We start from the raw sequence: 26,852 nt of genomic DNA on the forward strand, positions 1-26,852 counted from the left end.
ACCAAAAAGTTGTCAGTCATATGAGTGAGTCTTCAGAGGTATCAGTTAATTGAAGTTTAAATTTACAAACTGGATGTAATTTCTCTATCTCCATTAACTAAACTGTGTAACGGTGTCCCAGCTCTATCAACATTAATACACGGTGTCTATGCTATCTTTTTAACAATGCTCCTGTGAATCCACAAACCAATTCACTATATTTACATTCATCGGGAGCAATGTTGCCTTCCAGGCCCGGTCAAAGTATTGATGTGTGAGTCTGAGAGTCATTAAACATGCTCGGCCATTAACACCCCATCAGCTAAATGGTACCAGTTTTTAAAGAGTAATTTCAGGTGTGAACGAAAAAGTATCTTTAAAATGTCATTTCTCGTTGGAATTGATGGGACATTAAAAGACCATCTGGATATCCCCCAGAACGTGTTTACAATATTCTACTCGTTAATCTTTCAGATTAGTAAATATTGATGAGGGCAGTCAACTTATCATCAATGACAGTTTAATTGCAAACTGTCACAAGAGGTTTCCGCAGCCTGTCCGCTTGTACACAAGGTGAAGAGAATACATTGACTAAATAATCGAAACTAAAACGCCACTTGCTCACGAATCAGTGTTGTGACTGTGCTACTGTAGACGGTCGCATGTTTCGGATCGTTGTGCCAGAGGCAGCTGGAAATACGTTATGATGTTCCATAGACTCTGTCCCAGAAATACAACACTGGACACGCTATCTTCTGGTGGAATCATTGCAGTACTAGCAAATGAGTGCCACAGTGGACTAGTTCCGGAATGTTTCATACAATATTAGTTCACTCATGCAGAATTGATTCAGCACTATCAGAATGCATGAATAGCAAAAATGAACATTCTCGAATTGCGTTGGGAACATATGTATGTTGAACAATAGAGAGAACGATGTAGGCATATTTGCCGTGTGACAGCTTAACGAACTTGAGGACTGCGATGGATTGGTGTTTTATTTATAGGTTAGAATATACATGAACTTAATGGTGGACTTCGCTGGCAGCAAGACTCATATGATGGGAGTTCCTATGGGGATGTTACGCTACGCGGTACTGGTCCTCATTTGTGTTTCCTCTGCGACTACTGTTGTGGATATAGGTATGTATATTCAGTCAAGGACATTTATCACTGGCACTGTCAGTATCACCTGTTCTAAATATTATTTGTAAAAGTTATCATATTCTTATTTGTTTTGTTTTTGGCGTTAAGAGTGTTCGTTAGGTTGGTTAGGTTTGGTTAGGTTCGCATCGTGAACATCTGACATAGTCTCACAAGACTTGCTCGTCCTCCTTTCGGAAACGTTCTTTCATTTTATTCGACTTTATTTGTTTACTAACCCGTGAAGATCCAGATTATAATTGATCTTCAGTAACCCATGTAAAAGGCTACTAACGGTGTCGGGTGGTCATACTCACAGACTTGGTTGATGCATGTCATGCGACGATCGATGCTCATGCAACTGGGTCGTCCAGTCCAAACTTTACATATCAGAGTCACAGAGATGGAATATTTCCCATTGTGGCGTTAAACAACAAACCAGCCAATTTGGCACACTGTTCCTCATTTGGCCTCATGTTTAGCTCCCTTTCCCTTTACATCACATGTGGCCTAGCATTTCCAGCTGAAACTTGATTTGCCCTTGCGTGCGTTTGGACAGATGTTCTCACTTTTACTTAATATGTTTTACGTTTAAAGGTTAGGGATTTTAATCTTAAAGACGACTTGTTGGAACAAGACAAACAAGTTAAATGTGTGAATTAATGAAGACAAAATAACGGAGAAGAAAACTCTTTGTCGACTTTCCTTGCTACTGATATCGCAAGGTGTCATAAATTTCAATCTACTGCGCAGAGACCGAGTTCGAATCTCAGATACAGAGTGGTTTTTGGTTTTAGATTCACCTATATCAAAGTCCTTAAAATTAAAAAAGAAGACTTCTCAGTCTAATCATACTTCAAGCTGGCCCTCTGTGATATAAGCGAAATTACTGAACAAATCACCATATAGCCAAGTTCACCCACTCTCATAATGTAAACGTAATCAACAATGCAGAAACTGGCATACAATCAATTTCAACAAACACAAACACTTTTTTGCAGGGATTATTGAGAGCCGTGACGTTGATGAAATGCACATGAAAGCAGCGCTGAACAATATAACAACCGTGCGGTTCACTCGAATAATCGTTCCTCTTGAACAACCCTTTGTCCTCGTCAGGAACGGTAGGTTGTCATTAGTATTTAAATTCAGTTTTAAATTTCTGGGTTAGGTGTTTTAAACACAAAGGCGACTGAGTGGAACAAAATAAACAGGAAGGAGAACATTTGCATTAACAATTAAATGTGTGAAATACTGAAGACGAAACTGACAGAGAAGATAGCGCTTTGACTTCGTGACTTCGTGACTTTCCTTTCTACAGATATCACAAGCATGCCTTTTAGTCCTGCGTATTTCAGTAAAGTGGCAAACGTATAGACCTGAATGACTTACGGCTGTTTTACATTTAAGAAAGGCTTGACATCAGAGGCATAAACTGACGAGCAAAAGAAAGTACACAGGTGTAATTGTTCCTACAGTCCCAAATTTGCGTTGTAACTAGTAAAAATATTGAAGGACACTGACTGAACAGGACGCAACCATCACGTTTCATTTGCCAAAATGCAATGAAAATCATTTGTACGTTATGACTTTTCGGGAAAAAAATGTGATTATTGTCGAGGACGTTTCGTACAGAGGGTATAAAACCTGTTTGCCGTGAAGACTGAACAATCACACGACAAAACTCGACTCGACGAGAAAATGCCGAGACTGTCGTCGGCGCAACGAGAACAGGCCTCATGAATGTCATAAACAGGTGCCTCTAACAAGCATATTGCAAAGGCATCGTGTTGCACGAGACAATATGACAGACCAGACATGTGTTTGACTCAGAAAAGGATCGTTGTCTGTTGGTTATTCACCAACGGTGACGTCATCCGCAGCCACATCATAGTGTCATGGCGTGAGGAGATTCAAAGTGACAAGACGACTTCGTGCTGCTGGCAAACGGGCTTACCGACCGCTGTTTGGGATGGCCTTGATCTTCCAGCATCGTAGGAACCGTCTTCCGTGGTCATCACAACATAGCTTTCTGTTGTTACAATGCCATTTTGTGGATAAAACACACGTAATGCAGTATGCTTCAACATACATTTTCCATTTCGTTACAAGGTTTTGTTAACTTTGTCTTACTGGAAGAAACACAATCTGTGTACTTTCTTTTGCACGTGAGTGTATTTCTTAAAGCATCGTCACGCCCAACTAAATCATATACACTCAGTTATGGGGAACAGAAGGTTTAATGTTAACATTCAGTGAATTTAATAGAATGTGCTTAGCATTCATCTTCATCTACGATAATCACACAATATGTTTCAGATGTATTGAACATAATAAATGGTCTACCGGTCCTTCTGGCACCTGTGGACACGTGTAGTACTTATCAGATTTTACTCCGTCGTTACGGACACAAGAGGAAGAGGGTCACGTGTTTCCGACCAAATCCACAGCCAGAAGAGGAGGTCTTTCTCTCCCCCGCGTTGCTCTTCAGTCCGAGTATCATAAATGTTATACAACGGCTACAGTGGTCAGCGGTCATCGTGATGGGCGATAACATCAATGGTACGTATATATGGTTGATAAATTTCATTACACTACCTAACCTTTGAAAAATGTATTTCTGTTAAAAACCAAACCAATTTGTTATTCTAGCCATACGTACGTATACACAACTTGAACTATCGTAGTTTAATCCGGCGAAGTCTCATGAACAAACACCCCAATGTCCCTCTCTTAAGTTGAGTAGTGCTATGCTCCTGCTCGTATACATTCCAGAGAATATAACAGAAACGTTGTAGCTCACAGTTTGGTTAGACAAAGAAGTAATCAATTCCATTGACGTTAACCTTGTCAAAACAATAGCAAAATGCAAGGACGGTTCTGCATGCATGCATTTGTTGATTTCATTTACCATTGTGTTCCTTTGTGTTGAACTGGCAGTTTAGACTGTGCTGTAGCTGGTTCGTCGTGAGAGAAGATTAAAAGGTTGACAACAATGATGTTTTATTGTTGATCGGCACTCAGAAATGAAGACACTATGTATCGCTTTAGTGTGTGTATCATAAGGATTTTACGAAACTGGTGTCAAAGAAGGGTTTCTCACGTCGGAATTCTACACACAGTGACTGGTTTATCATCCGTTGTATTGAGATTGTATTGTTGTATTCTTCATCGTGTAACAAAATTTGGCTTCAGTGACATACTACCTATCAAACGTTTAGACTCACTAGTGTAAATGTAGCCACTTACTTCAGCCAACTGTCCAAAATATTCCACACTGTTTAAATTTATACACAGGACATATTGGATGTACTTGGAATTATCTAATAACTACCATAATCCTATTCTGAAATTTAGGAATACAGTCGAACCCCGTTTGTCCGGACATTTTAGTTTCACTCGAAAATCGTCCGGATAGCGGGACGTCCGGTTAACTGGATCAAGCATGCAAAATGTGAAAAGTGAAAGCAAAGAGTGAAAATTCTGTCATGCGCGTATATCAATAAAGCAGTAGTCAGTAGTAATAACAGTGAATCATCATAACATAGAAGTATACCGATAATACATGGAAGGCGGAATGCAGGTTACAAGTTCTCAGGTTGTTCCAGACGTAATCATGTAGCGTGTGAAGATGCAGGTGGTAAGTTGTAATCGTATCGCAACTACGTAGATCGTAGTTTCGTGATCATGCTGTTGAACACTGGATTGTCTAGTCCAGGCTCGATCATTTACATACTCACTCGCTCACTGAACTCGGTCATTCACTACCTCTTGTGAACATGACACTACATATGTGAACGTTCTCTAGAGCACAGTAGCACGTATACTTATATACGGAAACGTGCAAACGAAAATGACACATTTTATAACATTTGTAATCGAATTCCATTTCTGGAGGTTTGACTGTACAGAACAATTGCGTTAGTATCAAGGTGTCAAACTTTTGAACAGTTAACAATGAAGCGAGAAACGAGAGTTAATGTAAATAAGTGCAATTTCTTTGAAATCCACAAACCAGATCATGCATATTTATCTTTGCAACTTTCTATTCCCACTGCAAACAAAACCCGTGTGTGTATCATTGTATTTGCAATGGTGTCAATATTTGGCTATTGTTCCCCAGAACACCATATAATGGACTTCATGAACCCCGTTCATTTGAATAACATAAATCATTCACAGTGCCTGGAAAGTGTGTGGTTTCGTACATTAACGACAGCTTAGTACAGGTAGGGTTGGGGGATAGGGGGTGGGGGATGGGGGATGAAAGGCAATACGGATCAATACGTACAGTACTTTATGTCGCTATCACTTCCCATACTAGGGCGCATACAGAGGGAACAGCTCCGATCATCGGGTTATTTTAATGAAATTATGTTTTGTTTCAACAGCTGCTTGTAACAGCAGAATATAATATAGTTATCAAACAATCTAAAAATCGTACTACACACTGGCAAAAATATTTTCGTGATGGAAGAGGGATTGAATTCCTTGTATGAATAGGTTACGACGGCAAATAGTTGATTTATGAAGTACCTCTTATAAAAATATTCATGTAATCAATACAACGATAATGTTAACTCATTCTGAATCGATTTTTCTGACAATTTTTTATCGTAACTGAATGGTGTGCTCACATCGGGTAACAGCTTTAACGGTATATGTTGGATGAGGGCTAAATTCGTGTTCGTGGATATAAATGTGAGTCTCCTATACTTGCAACAACTGTATCCAAAACAATCGGTGTTTTGTTGATATTATTCATTTATAATATTAATTAACAGTCTTCGGAGCATTAAGCATTAACGTGTCACCCGTGAGGACCCTGATAGAATTGGTCCCAAGTAACCCATGCTTATCTTAAAGGCGGACTAACGGGATCGGGTGGTCGCAGATACATGTCATTGTATCCCAGTTGCGTAGATCGAAGTTCATGTTGTTGATCCTTGGACTCTGTGGTCCAGACCCGATTATTAACAGACCGCCATATGGCTGGAATATTGCTAAGTGCTGAGTAACCAAACCCATTCACTCACTCAGCTGACTCATATTTCAGTCAGATCTTAAGACATGCACGCAGCCTTTGGATCAAAAGTTTTCAGTTGTATTGGATTAGATAGACTACTGAAGAACATCATCTTCATCAATATGGAGTGACGATGTGTTGTTATACAGGTAATTATGATGAACACATTGTCATCCCTTATGTATATCTTGCAGAGGCGTGGAGTATATCTAAAGAACTTACAGCAAGAGGTTTACTTTGCCTCACCATTACATATAATGAGTCGGATTCAAATGCTGTCATACACGAACGGATTATGAACTCAACTACAACTGACAGAGGATTTCCTTGGAATTACCTGTTGCTTGGTTCTGACAAAGGCGTGCACGTCGTGTTAGAAGAGGTGAGTTGTTGCTGTTTTCTTACGGATAAGGATATCTAGCGGAAACAATATTTCAACATTAAATCGATTACAGGACATATATGATAATTTTGTATTTTAAATAAGATATTTCAGATGAAGGAAACCGCACATTTAATCCACTGTTAAGTTAGTTTTCGAAATATACTCTTTAAAAAAGTAGGGGAACTTCATTTTTTCATTTACGATTAAAAGTAACTAGGAGATTTATCGGAGTCAATCAATGTTGATATCACATCTTTGAATCTTTTGAGAGTACATCACCATTTGCACTTCCTTACAATCATAGTTATTTGGAATCATGTCGCTTTTGAAAGATGATTGGTGTATGGCATGTAATTTGCATGTATACGAATTTCATTTTAAAACAAATGACTAGAAACAAACACTAAGAAATATATGATGCAAGATGAGAGTCAAAATTAATGTTCTAAGTGATTTCTGGACCTTGCACAAAGGTCAAAATCAAGGCTATTGCGTTGTGCACGTGCACATCATGCGTTGTGTTTAAGGGTGGTAATAGAGGGAAGTGGTGGTGCGTTCGTAAGATGTCTGTCCTTGAAACGTTTGGTAACGTTTACACTTCCTATCCAAATTGGAAGTTCAGGTTCCGCTACTTTTTTTAGGAGTATAATATAGTTCAGATGAGGGAACCCGAAAATTGTACCCATTGTTAATTTCGTATAATATAGTTCAGACGAAGGAAAACGTAAATTTAACCCACTGTTAACACTCGAAGTAGCTGACAGCGTGATTTAGTTGGAACAGGCATCCATGTGGCGACCTCATTCAACAAGCACAATAGATTTACAGGTATTGATTACCCCATTCTGCATTGTTGTAATCGAAATGTTAACAACGAAGACAAATAGAGTTATACGACACAATAGGAACACGCTTCAAATCCACTACATACCTCGCAATACCTCGTGATGTAACACTAGGGCACAGGCCATTACCTTTCTGCACATAACGTAAAGATATTCACTTCAACCTGATTTATCGCTGCGTTTCCTGATACGTTTTAATTTGGGTTATATGTTGTGTATAGATTTCAAAGCCAAGGATGAATCATTGTGTGTTTGGGCAATTAATTGGTATTTGTTTCTTGATATCTGTGTCATCGTTGCTTCGTAATTAGATCTCGCGAGAGTCTGAAAATATAGTACAGGAAATTACGCATATTTCGCAAGAGCAGGGGTATCGTTACATCATAAGAAAACAAACTAATCAAACCGAATATCTTCTCATGAGTTTCAACATTCTTACGGATTATTTTTTATCGCGGAGCTTATTTATTATAATATTAGAATCCAACAGTATGAAGGGTAGGCTGAACGATATTAACACATTGTATTCAGTTGTATTTCACGCAATATTTACCGTTACCAAAAACCTACTACGTCAATATATACAATGTACCTTGTTTTGTCAATTGGTCTAAAATACAACAAGTGTGCATCATTTTTCAATCTCATAGAAACTCTAAACTACAAAGCGTCTTCGAATTAGTCCAAAAGCCATTTACAAACAAAATACGTCATTCTAATTGATAAGTCTAATTGATAAGCTGTAGTTATCACCATTGCCATTACCAATACCTTGCACTGCTGTGGGCAAGGTATCACACCACTCTTCATTTACCAGAATGCCCTGAAGACACATTAATTCCTGATATGAATACTCGTGTATGAACCCACGTTGGCGGACACGTCAAGTTTACAGTGTACATACGCGATAAGTGTGTATAATCTTATTTTGCAAATCAAACATGTGTCTCCAACTAGCTCGAATTCTTCTTAATGTCAGAAGACATATGACTTATTTACTTGTCGGATCGCACAACGTTGTCATGTAGACACTGGTATAGAGAAACATCAGTTGTAGACATGTGAATTAAGAATAGTTGCGAACGGTTGCTAAGCAGCGATGTGCACTGACACTAATTGGCATGTTTAATCATTATTGCTTTTCAGCATTCACCAATAAAAAATATACTTCTTCTTTCCAATGTAATTAAATCTGACGCTTGACGCCTTTCGTGAATAGTACCCAAATATTAAATTTTTAATAAAAAGAATCTTTATTGAGCGTCTGGTGCTAATCTGTTCATGTCTCTGTGTTAATGGGCTCTTGGATCTGTCCTCGTCTTTCAGTAAGAAACATAATCTTTCCCTTCATACTGAGCAATATTTTAAGATTCCCAGCCTTTGGGATTTACCTTCCACAACGTCTGAGGAACAATAAAGTATGCATTCCTGACCAAGATTTCAAGGAACGTCATACGACTATTGTTCAGAAGTTGTTTCATCACACAGGGACATGTATCGCTTAGAAACGGCGTTCGAAAGACACATAGGTGTATAGAACCTATCCTAGGTAAGGTAAGGGATGTAACGAAGAAACCACCCCCTCCTCGATCACAGTTACATGCCACCGTGTAAAATATTTTAAGGCCCTGTCGAGGCCAACGGATCGAAAGCCAGATGATTTCCCTGCAAAATGAGCTGTAAATAGTCACAATCGGATCATTATTTCAAAACTTATGCGCCACGAATCATCGAAAACAGCTACCTCCGCAACTTTGATCGAGGAGGGGGCGGTTTCTTCGTTACATCCCTTGCCTTTTCTATAGTACTAGGGTACGGTCTATACACATATATGTCTTTCGAGCGCTGTTTCTAAGCGATACAAGTCCCTGTGTTTCACCAGGGTTACAAAATGGCATCCACAATCTAAATTTTGACAGCTACCACACCTCCCCTAATCTTTTCAGGTGAACTAGCTTTCGCATGCGTTTATGACGAGTACCATCGGAAGAGCTGGATGTAGACATCTGGTATCATCAGTTTGTATAGTGATTCATAAACACATGTTCAATGATATGATAAAGTCACTGTTCAACATTACCTCCGTATACCTTTGAAGACGTGTTATGGTGGGAAGTTGAGGAAATATCGGAATTTCACATCAGTGACAAACATTTGTTACGGTTAAAAATTTGCCGTGACAAAAGGTGTAAGAAATCTCCACAGAATCAGCAAAATATAACACTGACAAGTCACAGATTTTCAATATTTTTGTACTCAGGAAAAACAAAGGCAAGATGTAAAAGATTCACAAGAGGGTTTCACGCACAATACAACCGAGTCAGTTCTAAAGTAATGGGTCACAAATATAATGCCAAATGACTGAAGCCGTGACGTGAGAGCGAGAAACAGTTTTGCAGAATGTAACACAGCGATCGGTCAGGCAGCGGTTGTGGAGATCAAGCGTTGACGGAGGCAGGAAGATATATATTCTTCAGTTAATCTCTGTGTCAGTGACGACACCACGGCAACTAGCCTTTATTTATACAGTCAGCACATACGACCATCGCCACCAACGTAGAATTCTCTGGGTCAGCCTCGTGTTTACCTTTTTCAAAGGGTCGTAACTCTAGAGAACTACCTTTAAGGCCTGGCGATAAAATACTAATACCACTGAACATTTGTGATACGAAATGTGCCCCATAATAATTATCATTCAAGACACTAAACGTTCTGACCCAGTAATAATTATTACTTAATTAATAATACAATTTACAGAAAAATACACTCTCGTAACACATTACGTCGGATGTCATTCTTTATTTTGATTTGCGTGATATGTCCCCGAATTATTTCCCATTTATTTTTGCCAAATCCCTTGTGAGAGAGTGGTCACAGTGCGGAGAGTTTTCTATGGACTGGAAAAACTGAACCTGGAGCCTGAACGTCTTGTAGTGTATATTCAATCTATGACACCTTTCGTGATCGCCGTAGTTAGGGGTTTTGTCTGGACGTGCTCTCAGCTCGGGCCTTTATTGATTGTTGCAAGCCATGCTTTACACAATTTTGTCTGAATCCTACACTTTTGCAAACAATCGCCCACTCGTCAGAAAACATCCTGCCCACAGTTAGAGAAAAAATATCATTTTCTTATCTATTTTTTCGAATATAAATATATATAATTGTTTTGACATAAACATCATTATCAGTTATACGTTGGAGCACAATATTATGCGTATTTTCTAACCGAGTACGGACTACACAAATACTTAATTTCAAAGCGTATTCTCATGTGTCGCCGCTACCGAGGTTAACAGGTCATATGATATGGTTCACAGTTCTGGTGACTTTGTTCTTTAACTCCGCATTCAACACTATTCCAGCAGTATTGCGGCGTTCGGTTAATAACGGAACTTGGACCAGACTATCCACTGATCAAAAGCATGAGCACCAATTTACACAGTTGGAATGCGATGACATTTGTCGACCAAGTATGACTACCATTAGTCAACACTTACGACAAGCATGGGTTGGTGAAGATCAGTTCTGTTATAACCCGAATGAGTGATATTCAGGGTTTGTAAGCACGACTCCTTTGATTACTGGTGTCAGCAGAATGGCAAACGTCTGAGATCTGCATCGCTCTTGTCTTTCATTCCACTGATACTGGAATTCAGTTATAAGCTGCGCTTGCTCTACATTACTGATTCACAACTCACAGAACTGTGTCAGCATTTCTAAATTATTCCTAGCCGTTATACTAATGAAAATGTTGTTGTACTTTCTGATTACTTTAGCAATAAACATAGTTAGACGTAAAATGCTCATGAACACAACTTCAAAAGGACTGATGACAGAACACACCAGATAGAGTAATTACTAAACAAACGTTTATTACAGAAGAGAAACAGTGTTGGTCATAAACTGGCCGACTGGACAAGTCGCAATTACAAACGAGTCTTGCCATAGTAAACGTTATGTGCATTGTCGCTGTTTATGCATTTTTCTATCATAATAAGGATGGGGAAATAGCACAAATCACATTGCCATGACCTACTCACTTCATAATTTGGGTTCAGTGTAGACGAACTTGACGCTTCAAAACGCCGATTTCTGTCGTTCTCTTCTTGAAACGTTTTCTGCCTATTGGGGCGGTGGGGTAGCCTAGTGGTTAAAGCGTTCGCTCGTCACACCGAAGACCCGGGTTCGATTCCCCACATGGGTACAATGTGTGAGGCCCATTTTCCGGTGTCCCCCGCCGTGATATCGCTGGAATATTGCTAAAAGCGGCGTAAAACCAAACCCACTCACTCACTCACTATTCTGCCTATTATTAGCTATCATGGTTGTTCTAAAGAGTCAACCACATTCAAAAATATATCTTGGATGATAATTTTTCATATTACGTGCAACGACATATTGGTTTGTTATATATTGATATGCTTGTTTGTTACATATTGGTATGTTTGTTTGTTACATATTGGCATGTTTGTTTGTTTGTTATGTATTGGTATGTTTTCTTTCTTACAATAGCATCTGTAATGTTGGCTGGCTGTTTAGTTGTTTAACGGCTTGGTTAATTGGACGAAGAAAGAATGTATGTGTGGTCAATGCTTATTGCTTTACGCCCCATCAACATTTTACGGACTATTCAGTTCAAGTCAGTTCTATCAGTTCCAACATATCCAACATTAAAGTGAGTGAGTTTAACTTCACGTCGCCTGTAGCAATATTACAGCAATATCACGGCGGAGGTCTCAAGAAATGGGCTTCGAACATCGGGTTTTAGGCGTGACGAGCGAACACCTTAACTACGGGTCTACCCCACCACCCCTTGCGCATGAAAGAGAATCAATAAAGTCAGCATCCTTCACAATAAAGAAGCCGATCTTCATTTAACTGATCTTGTATTTAATTTAAAGATCATGACCAATATACTGAAAAGCAGAAGAAACGCAAGTTTCGATAAATGTGTTCCTGTTTCCGTCTTCTGGTTAAAAACTTAACAAAAAAACAGAGTTGCGTTTCTTTTGCTGTTCAGTAGAGTTCTATCTCTGTTTCAAGGCTGCTAAGTTTGACGTCCTCAACAGACGTAGAAGCGACATGCGTTCGACCTCCCAATGGCTGGTGGTGATACAGGAGCGAGACCTAGAGTTGTTCCACAAGGACAGCTGGCTCGACAACGTCGCCGTCATGACGTACCCCAACATCTCCGCTGATTGGCCCATCAAGGTAAATATCAGTTGACGTTAATTTACACATCAATGGTTTTGAACATCTGATTCCATAATGGTTTTGCGTTTTGCTTCTGGATGCTTAGTTATTTTTACTTTCAGTTTAAAAGTCCTTAATCCATTACAACCATATGTAAATTTTTCCTTTCAAGGAGTAAAATATTAAAATGCAAAAGTACGTTTTTTTGTAACAAATGTGCCAAAAAAAAATACTTCATCGAGTTTATAGTTTGAAATTAATCGTTCGGATCACACCACGAAAGAGACGAATATTTCTCATATTTTATATTGAATATATTTATGTATGTAATTTGTATGTTCAACTTTCGCTCTGATGTACGACTCTGCTGTTGGTACGTTTTAGATGAGAACGCTCGTGAAGATTAAAATGAACAGATGGCCGCTGCTCGGAATGTTCATAAATATGTTATGGGCATTACTGCAGTACAAGGAATGTTAATGCAGAAATATGTCAACAATATGTCATTACAAAATGACTCATTATTCGTGTTATGGTAAGAATAAATATGTTTGGGGTCATGTTTCAAATATTTATTAATAATGCAGATCTGACATTGTCATTTTCAAAGGCTTTGCACACCTGAAGGTTTGTAAACTGAAAACTAATTTAAAAAATCAGCATTCAATGACATTCGCTTCCAAGACATTAAAAGTGGCCTGTCAATTACGCAGTTATGTATCCGTGCAATAGTGAGTGAGTTTACTTTACGTCGCACTCAACAATAGCGCAGCCGTATGACGGCGGTATGTAAATAATTGAGTTTGGAGCAGACAATCCAGTATTCAGTTCTATGAGCATCGATCTACGCAGTTTGGATTCGATGACATGTGTCACTAAGCCAGCGAGCCTGAGAACCCGATCCCATTAGTCGCTTACTACATACGTGTGGGTTGCTGAAGATCGCTTCTAAGCCAGATCTTCACGGGTCCAATAGAGTACTCAGTCTGGACGTTCTCAGAAACAGTTATATATGCGTTGTACAGATAAAAATTATATGGATGACCTCTCAAACAAACAAACAACATTGAAGACAGTGAAAGGGGTTACTTGAGCCAGGGAGCATCCATTATACACGCAGGCTAACATGAACAGTGAGTATCGATAGCCCGGTAATAATCATACCATGCGAGTGCTGTTTGTAAGCAAATCTAACAATCAAGTGTTCAGTGGACCAGAAAATTCAGTTGTTATCTGTGAATCTGTGAATTAATGATTTCGTGTAGAATTTCAAGGCATTTCCTGGAAAATTACTATGTGTATGTGACGCTCCTGAGCTTGTGATGCACATACACATGTATCTTACCTCACACATAAATGTCGCTTTCTGATTGACTAAGCGTTCTTCTATTATTTTCAACTATGTACCCCACTTACAAGTGAAGTACATTGCAATGTACCCCGCTTCCAGTGGCAGCTCATTGGGTACTTCGTGGTAGTAGTACTTTATCTCGAAAAACATACCGATGTTTTTCAAATGCAAATCGATGGAAGGGAGATAACTCTATTTTTCTTGTGTCGTTTACAAAATCTAGGGATGGCTGTGGAAACACTTGAGGCACATTTTAAAAATAAATATTGACAAAACGTTCAAGTGCAGTTCCTGTGAAAAGTAAGAAGGGGAATTACACCGCGGCGGTTCTACTAAGACACTATCTACTATGATACTATGACGATACGAAACAGTCATCGGGGGTACATCAACCCATGGCCCCTTCGTAATCAGTGAACAACGTATAGTGTAGGTACCGAAGATATTGCTCATACATAACAGTTGCTAATGCACTTGTAGTTTTATTGTAGTTATTTTGTCCATTCATGACATCCTTGTGGCCGTTCACCTTTATGATTTTGACCGATTTCAATGACATGGCTGGAATTCGCCGACTGAATATTAAGCTGCATTGGGTGTTGCGCAAACCCTTCTCAAGTCAACCATATCACAAATATGTTGTCCCGCAGGTTGTCATGTTTTTATGTTTTTATATATATAAAGTACCTCTCCCTCCTAAGTTTTAACTGACATGTTACCAAGACAACTATCACGCGCAGTTCAAATCCACCCGCCTGCTGATGTTACTATCCAACCTAGCACTAAATATGTTGGTAAGAGAGCAAGGGATGTGTGTGTCTGAGTAGCATCAGGGCGAAAAAACGTGAGCTAATGAGAAGTGATGAAAAATACATATCTTTAACTCGGTATCACGCGTGGTGCAAGTAAATACAAACGAGTATATGAGTTTATGTTACAGCACTCTTAACAAAATATGAACGCTTAATACAGACAGCCCCAGGATCCCGTGTGGGGCATCGAACCCAGTTGTTCGAGCGAACGCTTTAACCACTAGGCTAGAACTCCGCTCTGAAAATTCTTTCTGTTAAAATTTTCAATTTCAACTCATTTGCATGCTAATTTATATGTAAATGTGTTATGATTTGGAGTATAAAATGCTAACGATAAATTTTAATATGGTTATGAAAAAGACGGTCGCTTAAAGTACCACTGGAATAACGTCAAGACGATTTTATGTGGCCCACATTTTACACGAATCATTCTGTCAAAAGCAGGATTCAGTTTAGGCAGTGCTATGGACCCCCAGTTATCGGCACTGTGTCGATATAATGACATGATTCACTTGTGTCAGTTAGTCCATGTAATAACTGACACATAAATGCACATTGTTGGAGGTTGATTGAACTGAATATGTGTGCATCGTATTTATAGACATAGATCGGATGACCCAATATAGATTGCGCTTGAAATGGCATATAAGCAATTGTCATGTCCCAGTGTAATGACACCTTGTTCCTATCTAGTGTTTACCTTTTCCTCAATGTTCCACTCTATAACAGTTTGTTTCTATCCTATCTCCAACCATCCAGTTGATCCAAAAGTGCTTCACAATGGTACAATTTCCAGAGATTTTGTTGTTAGGTTGATATGTCCAGGGAAACTTGCATGTTGATCATTTACCATTTATATACGTGACATATGCATGATTATGTATGTGCTATTTACAGCGATAAATGCACAAAATTAAAAAAAAATAAAACGTGAGAATTTCAGCAATATACATCTGTCATGATACTTATATACCATTCCAAATCATGTAAAACATGAATACTGAGCAAAGGTTGCTACCATCACCCATGGTAGTGGTAGTTGGAATTTGAGCTTTCGTTTGGAGTTTTGGTATTGTTGCAATCGGTTTAAAGCCCGGTTCACCAGGCTGTTACTTGTTTAGTCAGGCCCATATGCGTTATTCTGGGTTTCACACCCGTAATTATTGGTTTCACACCCTGTATTGCATGCCCAACTCATTTTATGTAGAAAATTGTGTCTGTGATGATGACTTGTGCGAAGGACTTCCAGAAACACTAAATCCAGCACGCGATTCCTCTCCAAACAACATTAAATGTATTTATAAATCATACTGGATTCCTTGGTTGCCAGCTTAGAAAGATACTTACTCTAAAAGTAAAAGTAAAAGTGAAGCTATAAACTGGGTCTGTATATTTGATTTAGCATACAGGTATATGGGTTACCGCCCAAACTTAATACATTGGCTACTTGTAAATATTATGACAATATGTTACCCAGTCATTAGATATTGAACTATGAGAAAAGGCAACATCTACTGAGTGCTCATAAAAGACTGGGACAACAGAATCCATATTTGTATCCGCATTTCCAGGAACAGATGAGTAACTGGTAATAGTAGTGGAAACATTCTCTAAAGCTTTCTGAATAATCGGTGTTTGCTGATTATTCAGCTCTATGTTGGTAGACCCCTCCTGTAGATCCGTCCATTGTCCGGATCCTGTTTTCACTCATATGCTGACTGGACAGTCATTATCCCTGGACATGTTTGACCAAGGTAATAATGACAGCAATAACACTGTCTCTGTTGTTTACTTTCATGAATCTGTCGCCATGAGTTAAAACAGAAGTGTCTAAATGCGGCGTTTATTCTGTACCCTTTCGTTTTCAAGGAACAATAATTCATAAGACGTCGAAAGTAAGTTCTTTGTGCTAAAAATGTTGTTGTGATCGACTGCAGATTTTACAAACTAGATTCTCGATTATTGTTTAAAAAAGAATCTTAAACAATCTCCGAAAGAGGTCAAAGCAAGTTTCTTTGTGATGATAAAATGTTGTAGTGATTGATTGTTGAATTTACAAACTAGACAGACGAAGCACGCTATTGTTAAAACACAATGTACACAATGTCTGAAAACAAATTTGACGATGATAAAATGTTATTTCGATTGATTGCTGAATTCAAAAACAAGAACAACGAATAAGACAATTGTTCAACAATATCAAGGCAGAGGACACCACAAATGGGCTTCAAGCATTGTACCAATGTGGGTGCTTTGGACATGATGAGCAAACGGTTTAACCACGAGGCTACCCAACCGCCCTCAGACTACCGACTGTAGGTCTCTGTGCATTATGTAGGGTATTTTGTTACACATGCAATTACTAGAAGTCTAGTTTATCATTGCTACAGACGTGATGTACACACTACAAACCAGTCAGGCCATCCGTTTGTATACAGTCATCACCTCTAACCTCAAGCAGCGAAAGCGCTGGTGGGCTGAAAATAGATCAAGTATAATTAAAATGATGTGTAACATGTTTTAGGAAATTGAGATGAAATAGATTGCTTAATTTGGCAAAAGCTTCATGGTCTACATCCTGGTAAAATCAAGACATCGTTAGAAACCTCCTTGCGCTTGATTTTACTGCTAATGACGCCGGTATGTACTAAATAAACGTTTAGGTCATAACGTAAGACACCAAAACGGTTTTACACTAATTTATTGTTTAGATCACTTGAAAATAGCCTTTAAATTAAGCCTTGGTGCAGATCGAATATTCGTTTCGGACATTTTGCAAATATATGCGGATGAAGAAAAAATTGCTAAATTGCTTTTTTTATAGAAGTGCTCCAGGGAAAGGATAGGGCAGATATTTCGACAGCGAAGAGTGAAAAAACTGGGATAGGAAAGTTCTTCATTTTTCACGCCGTGAAAAAACGGTGAATAGGAGATGGAAAACATAGTGAACACACGAAAGCCTTACAAATACACAGAAACTACTGTGTATTCACCCCAACATTCTTGTGCTGGTGTTGCTGCTATTAAACAGATCTAGTCAACGCAATTAGACAGATCAGGTCCACTCATAAAAATGGTTTATTGCTGTGTACGTCGATCGATGTATTTTGTGATTGCCCATCAAGGGACATACATACTTTTCGTTCCCTATGTTATTCGCCGCTAGTATTATACTTTTTTAAAATAAAAAGTAATTTATAGAAAACAGAAGGAGACGAATGTTTATGATGAAATATACAACAAATAGCTATGGAATGACCAGGAATTTCATGAAATGACTTGACAAAAAACCCGCTTTAATATTTGATAAACGTGACTCGTTTTAGAGTTTCATTTGTTTGAAATTATTTAGTATTCAATATGAATTTTCTCTGACGATGGAATCAAAAGCAAAAAGGCTATTGAAGAGTACAATTTCCCCGAAAAGAAACACAGAAATCGGTGTATATTAACGAATAGTCAGATAACACATATAACTCTGGATCAGCCAAATGTCATAGTATAAAAGATCAAATATCCTGTTAACATAAGTAAAAATATGTGAAGGTGTCCGTGCCCAGTTGGGCGTTATGTTCAGTATTTGTTCTGGCTACCGTGAGCCCCAAAAGAGCTGCGAATTAGGCTATGTCTGTAACGCCAGTTGACGTTCACGTACGCGTTGGTCGTGGACGTCCCACAAATGCTTGATGAGGTTGAGGCTAGGCGATTTGGAAGGTCAAGGACGCACCGCCATGTCCTCATTCTGACGATACTAAATAGTGGGATGTGTTGTATAAGACCTGACATCATCTTGCAGAAACATCTACCTGAGTTGGTTAATCATCGGATCCATGTGAATCCCCAAAACTCGCGTCCCATATAGCAGTTAGATTGAGATTTCTGCATGTAGGATAATACCGCCCACATCACACACCACATCATCACAATCCTGCCTCCATATCGGTTAACCCGGGCGACACAATTCTTGACAAAACGTTTCATTTCTACGTCGATAGACACGTACTCTTGCGTCACGGCACTGAAGCAGAAAGTGTGATTCGTCACTGAATCACACACGTCACCAGTGTTATGAACGACCAGAGGAACCGTCGACGTCGATGTAGTTGTTCCAGCACAAGACCAAAAGAGGACCTTCTGGCTCGAAGTCCGGCTGCTCATAGACGGTTATGCGAATGATTTGCACAGTCCTGATATAGGACATTGCACAGTTAGACTTCGATGAAGTACCCAGATGTAACAACTGCAGATTAGGACTCCCGACTCGAATATAGGGAAATGGCAATGTTTCGACAACAACAGTGAGTCGTGGCGTAACGATATGCTTTGGCTGAAAAGGCCAATGCATGTCTAAAAGCAAAACGACGATATATAGGTAATGTCCGTGCTCGCGATTTCTCCGCCGTGCACGTGCATATTGCGAACCTCGTTTTCTTTACGACATTTTCAGGCAAGTTGAGACTTTCGAAACGTGCAATAGAGTTCCCCAGGATGCGTTTTTTGCGCTATGCATTCCATTGTGGCAAAATTGTAACAATCAATATACTATTTTTATTTTGATAAACGTGACTCGTTTGAAATTTCATGGACCAATATCACCAATGTGGTTCTATTTTTGAAAAAGCATATTTGTTTTCTTCTCTCATATTTCATGAGGCATTGCAGGAATTACATGTTGTCTAGATAACAAGGAAAAGCGTGAGGTGTTTAGAAAGGGTCTAACCTCCGGTTTTTTTTGTTTGTTTTGTTGCTGTTTTTTCTTGTTTTTCTTTTTCTTGTCTACCTGACTTAACAGTGTTTGTGTTCTGGCCATATGACTTTAAGCTTACTTAAGGGTGCTTCAGAAATGATGGGTGTTTGAGCACTCGTCCCAGCTTTTATACCGGGATATATTTAAAACGACTAAATCAATTCCAAATTAAATCGAATTTGGTCTCCGTTATGACTAGTGAACGTACTTACCACAGTGCTACTCCATAAATCCGTATGCATGGTACTTGTAAATGATATACTTGCACATCCCAGCTATAGACAATAAGCACATGTGTATGAGAGTCAGTTACATTTATCGATTTCACAAAGACATTGTTAATATCACACTTCACAAGACTGCACTATATGACTGTACTCCTGGGCATGAATACAACTCACGAAGTAATTATGGCCGTGTCTATGCATCTGAGAAGATGGCATCAGGGGCTGCTTTGTAGTAGAATACAGACGAGAGCATCCTTCTATATTGCCTAGTTTCGGCATTGTTGCTTCATTTGTCGGCGGAAAGTGATTCCTTTGATTCGCGGCTCCCATGAGTTCATTTTAATTGTTCTTTGAATACTCGCGGTCTTAGAGATTTAGATAGTTGCTGCTTAACGCTGTCCTCAGAAATATGGTCTGGGACAGACAATCCCGTGATCAAGAGCATGAGCATCACTCTACGAGCAACTGGGACACGATGACATGTGTCATCCACGTCAACCCGATCGCACAAGTCAAAACTAGGAATAGGACATGCATAATACAGTTTCAATACCTTTGCCTTTATTGGACAGAATGTATTCAAGTATATAAAAGCGTATATATTTTTCTTTGCATAATGAAGACTTTAAACAGTAGTTCTTTGGTATGTATGTATGTATGTATGTATGTATGTATGTATGTATGTATGTATGTATGTATGTATGTATGTATGTATGTATGTATGTATGTATGTATGTATGTATGTACGGATGGATGGATGGATAGATGCATGCATGCATGCATGTGTTAAAATGTTGTGTCAGAGATTTACCAGTGTTACGCTGTTTCCCCTCAAGATTGAAACCCCTGACTACGTATTCCAAGAATGGTACATGCAAGCATCCTATCTCTACCACGGTCAGTGCACAGTTTCACCACATGAGCAGGCGTTAGTTAACAATTGGAACAACAGTTAATGCTAACGCCCCTGTAATACTTCGACAACCGTATTAGATAGTATACAAAGAAAAGGAATTTAGACCTTATTTTTATTATTTTTTAAGCAGAGTGACAAGACTTGCTGGGGCGACATGTACACCTTGATGTATCGTAACGTCGTCGGCGGTAACGTCAGTCGACGTCTTGCACACGTGGGAAAGTTCAACTGCAGCGGTTACGTCTACAACTACTCCCAACTTCTTCCAAACCTGGCATACGGCTTCAACGGCAGGCTCTTCGTAGCATCCACGATGAGGGTATTGTAACACACTTTAATACACTTCATTAAAGAATATGACATAGAAGTTGTCATCCATAAATTTTCAAACCTTCTACCTACCTGTGGCACAGTATTATACGATTAGGGCATTGTGACATTGTTGATTGTTTAGCTATAAAAGGGTTAGTAAGGTCAGGGCGCCTGACTATACCATCTAAAAGCAGGAAGTCTCTGTGCTAGATTGCTGTGTGCTCATTACTGTTATAGATATCTATCTTGAAGATACTGATAACCCTTTATTCCCACAATAACGTTCATAACGCAAACAGGGCACTAATATAACTGCTCCGTCTATAACGCCTATTTTGAATGGCGCTTGCCTTCGATTTCGAGACCTGAGTATTTATATCTTGATATTGTTTTGGCAACCGATCTTGATTTTTTTTGGAAGTCACATGAATATTCATTTTACCTAACAACGAACTCCCTGACTGTCTCTGTGGGGTGACACTGTAGGAATCCTCTCTGATTCCCAGGAGGGAGACTCAGTTCTTCAATGCCATAGAATTTTTTCCTTAATGGGCAAACCAAACAAAATTATTCCATTATTTAAACCAGCCAGCGAACAATTTGCATACACTCTGAGACAAAAGTAATCACCTGTACTAAAAGAAGCCGAAACATTATACGATGGTTTCCATACGGTTACTCCAATGCAGTCTCACAACTCAGGGATTAATTTCATCGATTGTGATATTTTCTTTCTGGTTCATTGTAAGAATGGTCGATGGTGTACTGTGAAGTGTTGCACACAAGTGTTGAACATCGGTTTGAAGACTTTGGTGTTAACACCCCTGCGAGTGAGTGTTGTTTTTTACGACAGCAATACTACAGCAAGGGGCACCGGAAATGGACACTAGACCCATGAGGAGAATCGAACCCAAGTCTTCGGCGTGACAAGTGAACACTTTAACCACCGCTGTGGTAACAGTTCCAGTTATATCATGACACCCATGAAGATCCGAGAACTGATCTTCAGTAAGCCATGCTTGTCGTATGAGGCGACTAACGGCATCTGGTGTTTAGGCCAGCTGACATGGTTGACACATGTCATTGCATCCCAGTTGTGTAAATCGATGCTCATGCTGTTGATCACTGGGTTGTCTGGTCCAGGCCCAGTTATTTACAGACCCCCGTCATGTAATATTGTTGACTCACCTTGGAACACTTTTCGTTTATTGTTCATTCATCAAGGAGATACAACGCGTTGTTCCGGTGATGCGTTTTTGATGGATTTCATTATATTTTTATCATTTCTTTCAGTGGGCTCCCTTCACGTTTGTGAAAAACGTATCCGGCGAGCTGACTTTCGAGGGTCTGTGTGTAGATATGCTGCATGAATTATCCCTGAGACTCAACTTCACGTGCGTTGTTTGCCTTTTGAAAGACATCTTCAAGTAACGTTTCCCTACTGACATTTCACATTCTTACTAAGTGAATGTTAATGTGATTCCAAATGCATTGTTCTTCGGCCGTGCCGTTCTTTTGTCATTCTGACCTGTTCGTGATAGCTATTCAGAAACGTCCACAAACAACACTTACCTTTTCCCCATATCCAAGGATATCGATTAATCTACGTGTCGACTCTGTGAACACTACAAACAGATCTTGAAATCTGTGCTCTGAGTTACAGTATTGACTTAAGCGAAGAGTAATATCATTGAGGCGTTGCTTGTGTGATTTACCGTAGTGCTAACTGTACCATTGTATCATGTTCTCAGGTACAGAGTCAAGTACCCCCCTGACGGGGAGTGGGGCCAAGAGATAGCGCCGGGAGTGTGGAGTGGAATGGTTGGAGAGCTTCAGAACAACGTATGTCATGCTGACCCTGTAAACATTTCTATAACGAACGAGCGGATATAACGTTTTTTGTTCACTCACTTGCGCTGTACTGTATTACAAAAATGACTAATTACCTCTCCATTTGTGCTCTTTGTAACCGGAGTTTGCCTGACAGACCAATAAACTATAAGGTCTGGCTCTGTTTATACCATGTGTTTGTGAACAATGTGTAAGTAATGTATCCAATGTGCAAATAATTATTTATTTGCTGAATGTATGAAGCAACCTTTAAATTCGAATAACATTATTTTGAGTAAATGAGTTTATTTTTACGCACTCAACAATATTATAGGTATGTGGCGGCGGTCTGTAAATACTCAAGTCTGAACTAGACAATCCAATGATCAACAGCATGAGCATCAGTCTACGAACTGGGAACCGATGATATGTGTCAACCACGTCAGCGAGCCTGACAACCCGATCTCCTTAGTCGCCTATTACGACAAGCACTGGTTACTGAAGATCAGTTCTAGCCCAGATCTTCACTTGTAACATCATTTAGAGAATAGTTTTAATATCATTTGTATATCAGAAACTACCCATTTAAATTCGTTATTGGTGCTTACAAGAACATCAAATTGTCTTGCCCATATACAACTGGTCATACATTCGAAGACCACACCTTATTTACTTTCTCCTTTGTTATACTGCTTGTGTAAGCTTCATGATATTGTTCGCTAACTGCCTAACTTCCGCCACTCCACAGGCTTCGACATAAAATCAACAACCCTAGATTATTTACAGGCCGCCGCCATGTAGCAGGATTATTTCGGTGTTAAGCAACAAACAAACTTTGGAAATAGGATAAGTGTGTAACATATTTTTATCATAAAAAGATTCCAGTTACAAGGAAGGCAGATGTTCTTCGATCTGCCAGTCTCCCAGAAATGTTACAGTGGGTGAAGTGTTTACATAGGCATGGGGTATTGCATCTGTTTGCTGTATATGTTTGAAAAGCAATTGATTGATTTTGTTTGACTATCAAGATTACAGCAGTTCTGCTAGCTTAAGGGGACGTTCATTATCATATTGTTGAGACGTTCCAGTATAATGTAAATGTATTGATCAATAATACGTCATCACCTATTTTGTCTGAAATACTGATGATGATGCTTTACATTTGAACAGACACCATGTTTGCAATTATCATAACTTATCATTTGAACGAGTGTCATTAATATCAATGACCTGTGAAGATCCGGGATACAACTGATCTTCAGTTACCCATGCTTGTCGTAGGAGGTGATTAGGGATTTGGTGATCAGGAGCTGACTTGGCTGACACATGTCATCGCATCCAAATTGCATAGATCAATGCGCATGCTGTTGATCAATGGATCGACTGGTCCAGACTCGATCATTTACATACCGCCACCACATAGCTGAGATATTGCTGAGTGCGTTCGAAAACTAAGCTCACTCACTCATTAACATTCGGAATTATACAGTTTTCGGGTGACGTAATACACGTTGATTGGTCCACATTTAACGAAGAACAACTGACGGATGAGACAGTCGGACCGTCGTTTTTCTAAACTTGCATTTTTCGTATTGTTTAAAATACGCAGAAGTTTGTCTAGGTGCGCTAGATTAGCCTTGCAGTTAAAGCGTTCGCTCGTCACAACAAGATTCGGGTTCGAAGCCCATTTCTGCTGTGATATCGCCTTACTATTGCAAAAAGGGCGTAAAACTACTTATAACTCTCCATTTGAACACTTGAGCTTTTCACGCACTCTCACGCAGATATTCTCATCATTCTCATCATTCTCATCATGCCGATACTTTCAGCAAATCGACCTAACAGTGGCGGCCCTGACTATCTCGTCCTCTCGGTTGAAAGTGATGGACTTCACCTACCCGTTTGGGTACGACAAGGGTGTGGGAGTGTACCGCATCCCGAGTGCGGAGTCCACCCAATGGAAGATCTTGTTCTTTCCTTTCACATGGCAAGTGCACATGTGTTTGGCCATTGCCTTTGTGTTCTCGGTACTTCTACTCTACTTCCTCCAGTGCACCAACAGGAACAAGCCGACGACCGGTGTGGATTTGGGAGACACCACGCTTCTGATCTGGGGGATGTTCATTCGATACAGTGAGTACGTCTGGACAATCCGTAAATCACATCTAGAAATTCTAAATCAGCTTCAGATACTATCCACTCATCAACTCGAATCCATTGGTCTGACTGGCTTGGAGTGGTTGTTTAAGACTAAGACATTATCGGCATTTGTTAATACCCGCCTTAGTCTTTCGTACAGACCCTGGAGCAAATGTAATCGAGAAAGCCACACAAGTCTTGAAAATGCGGCAATGCCAGGTTTTCACAGCGTCAGGAAAATGGAGAAAGTCTCAGGGCTCCTTTTCAATTCATTTTAGTTTCTTTCACTTTGAACTTTTTTCAGTACAATACGTTCATTACAGAGTCTAATACGTTAGTCTAATACTCCCTTCACACTCGAGGCGGAATGAGCCGAAATGAAACTTTCTGGATATTCCTGGAAATTCGAATTGAATTCTAAAACTCGTTACTGCATTTCGAATTCATTCCAAAAATGTCCAAAACTTTTGAGGTACATTCGAGGTGGAAAAAAATCGAAGGACATTTGACGTACACTTGAACTGCATTCTAAGTATTCTTACTGCATTCTAACTGCATTCTAAATATTTTTACTGCATTCTAACTGTATTCTATGTATTATGAACATATTCGAGGGAGTACAGAAAAGACAAGCCATTTAAAATCATGTCTGGATGTCTCGAATAAGTCGGAATGTCTCTCGACTGCTGCTGGACTTCGGGTGGAATGTTTTTAAAATATACTGGAATATTTCGACTGAAGTTGGAATACAGTTCGAATGTACCTCAAATACAGCCCGAATACAGTAAGAACGTCCAAAGAGCTGTTCAAATGGCCCTAACGTCATCAGAACACCGCCGAATTGTATCAAAACGTGGCCACAGTTCGAATGTACCTCAAATACAGCCCGAGTACAGTCAGAACGTCCAAAGAGTTCTTCAAATGACTCTAATGTCATCAGAACACCGCCGAATTGCATCAAAACGTGGCCACAGTTCGTATGTACCTGAAATACAGCCCGAGTACAGTCAGAACGTCCAAAGAGCTCTTCAAATGGACCTAACGTCATCAGAACACCGCCGAATTGTATCAAAACGTGGCCACAGTTCGAATGTACCTCAAATACAGCCCGAACACAGTCAGAACGTCCAAAGCGCTCTTCAAATGGCCCTAACGTCATCAGAACACCGCGGATTGCATCAAAACGTGGCCACCAATCACTGAAACGTTGCATAGCATCTGGGAATCGCATTCTTACAAAGTTTGAAAAGATTACTTATTTTTACATCCCCCCCAGAATGCGGTTCGATTTTGAGAAACAATTTTTTTTCTGGTCGATTCTCCTTGATTCCCGTAAATTCAGAATAAGCGTGAAGGGTTCTTTAAGGGAATTTATTTTATCAACAATACAGAGGCTCTGTGTCCATACTAAACAGTTTGAAAACGCATCGTAGATCTTGATTTGTGAAGGTAGGTAAAGAAAAGTAACTCATGAAAGGTAACATGAATGTGGATATCTAATCTGTCAGCATTATATCAAATTTGCTTGTCTTCAGAAATTTTTTTGAAGTGTGGTAAAACTAATTTTCCAGTTCTATTAAGAATGTCCAAGGTGTCTCATTAAAGATTGGACTGTTATTACATTCCTTCGTTTTTAATGGTATGTTTGATTCTATGTATCGAAAACAAACGGTAATGACATATTTCTTGATTTGTTCAAAACCTGGCTCTTTCTCGTGGGGTTTTCGAAATCGATAAACCGTCATCACTTCCTGCGGTACCCGTGAAGATGCGGGATAGAACTGATCTTCAGTAACCCATGCCTTGTCGTAAGAGGCGACTAACGGGATCCGGCGGTCAGACTCCCTGACATGGTTGGCACACGCCATCGTATCCCAGTTGCGTACACCGAAATTACAGGATTCTTTGGTGCACACTCGTTTATCTACAGACAGCTTCCATATAGCT

The 26,852-nt window shown here is 39.5% G+C and overlaps 1 protein-coding gene across 2 annotated transcripts in view; it reads left to right on the top strand.

Annotated features, from left to right (window-relative positions):
- Window positions 1–583: 583 nt before the first annotated feature.
- The window catches only part of LOC137294163 (glutamate receptor ionotropic, kainate 1-like), a 31,705-nt gene continuing 5,436 nt past the window's right edge, over window positions 584–26,852 (top strand). Inside the window, exons 1-9 of one of the 2 annotated variants that reach the window (XM_067825149.1) lie at window positions 584–1,122; window positions 2,124–2,246; window positions 3,442–3,684; window positions 6,343–6,530; window positions 12,422–12,589; window positions 20,755–20,943; window positions 22,230–22,330; window positions 22,688–22,778; window positions 24,596–24,899. In XM_067825149.1, coding sequence (XP_067681250.1) covers window positions 999–1,122; window positions 2,124–2,246; window positions 3,442–3,684; window positions 6,343–6,530; window positions 12,422–12,589; window positions 20,755–20,943; window positions 22,230–22,330; window positions 22,688–22,778; window positions 24,596–24,899 — 1,531 coding nt within the window. In that variant the 5' untranslated portion in view covers window positions 584–998. Of the gene's footprint in view, window positions 1,123–2,123; window positions 2,247–3,441; window positions 3,685–6,342; window positions 6,531–12,421; window positions 12,590–20,751; window positions 20,944–22,229; window positions 22,331–22,687; window positions 22,779–24,595; window positions 24,900–26,852 lie in introns of both variants that reach the window. The other variant, XM_067825148.1, reaches the window with a different exon arrangement.

This window comes from Haliotis asinina, chromosome 8 (assembly GCF_037392515.1).
Source record: "Haliotis asinina isolate JCU_RB_2024 chromosome 8, JCU_Hal_asi_v2, whole genome shotgun sequence".
Classification (NCBI taxonomy): domain Eukaryota; kingdom Metazoa; phylum Mollusca; class Gastropoda; order Lepetellida; family Haliotidae; genus Haliotis; species Haliotis asinina.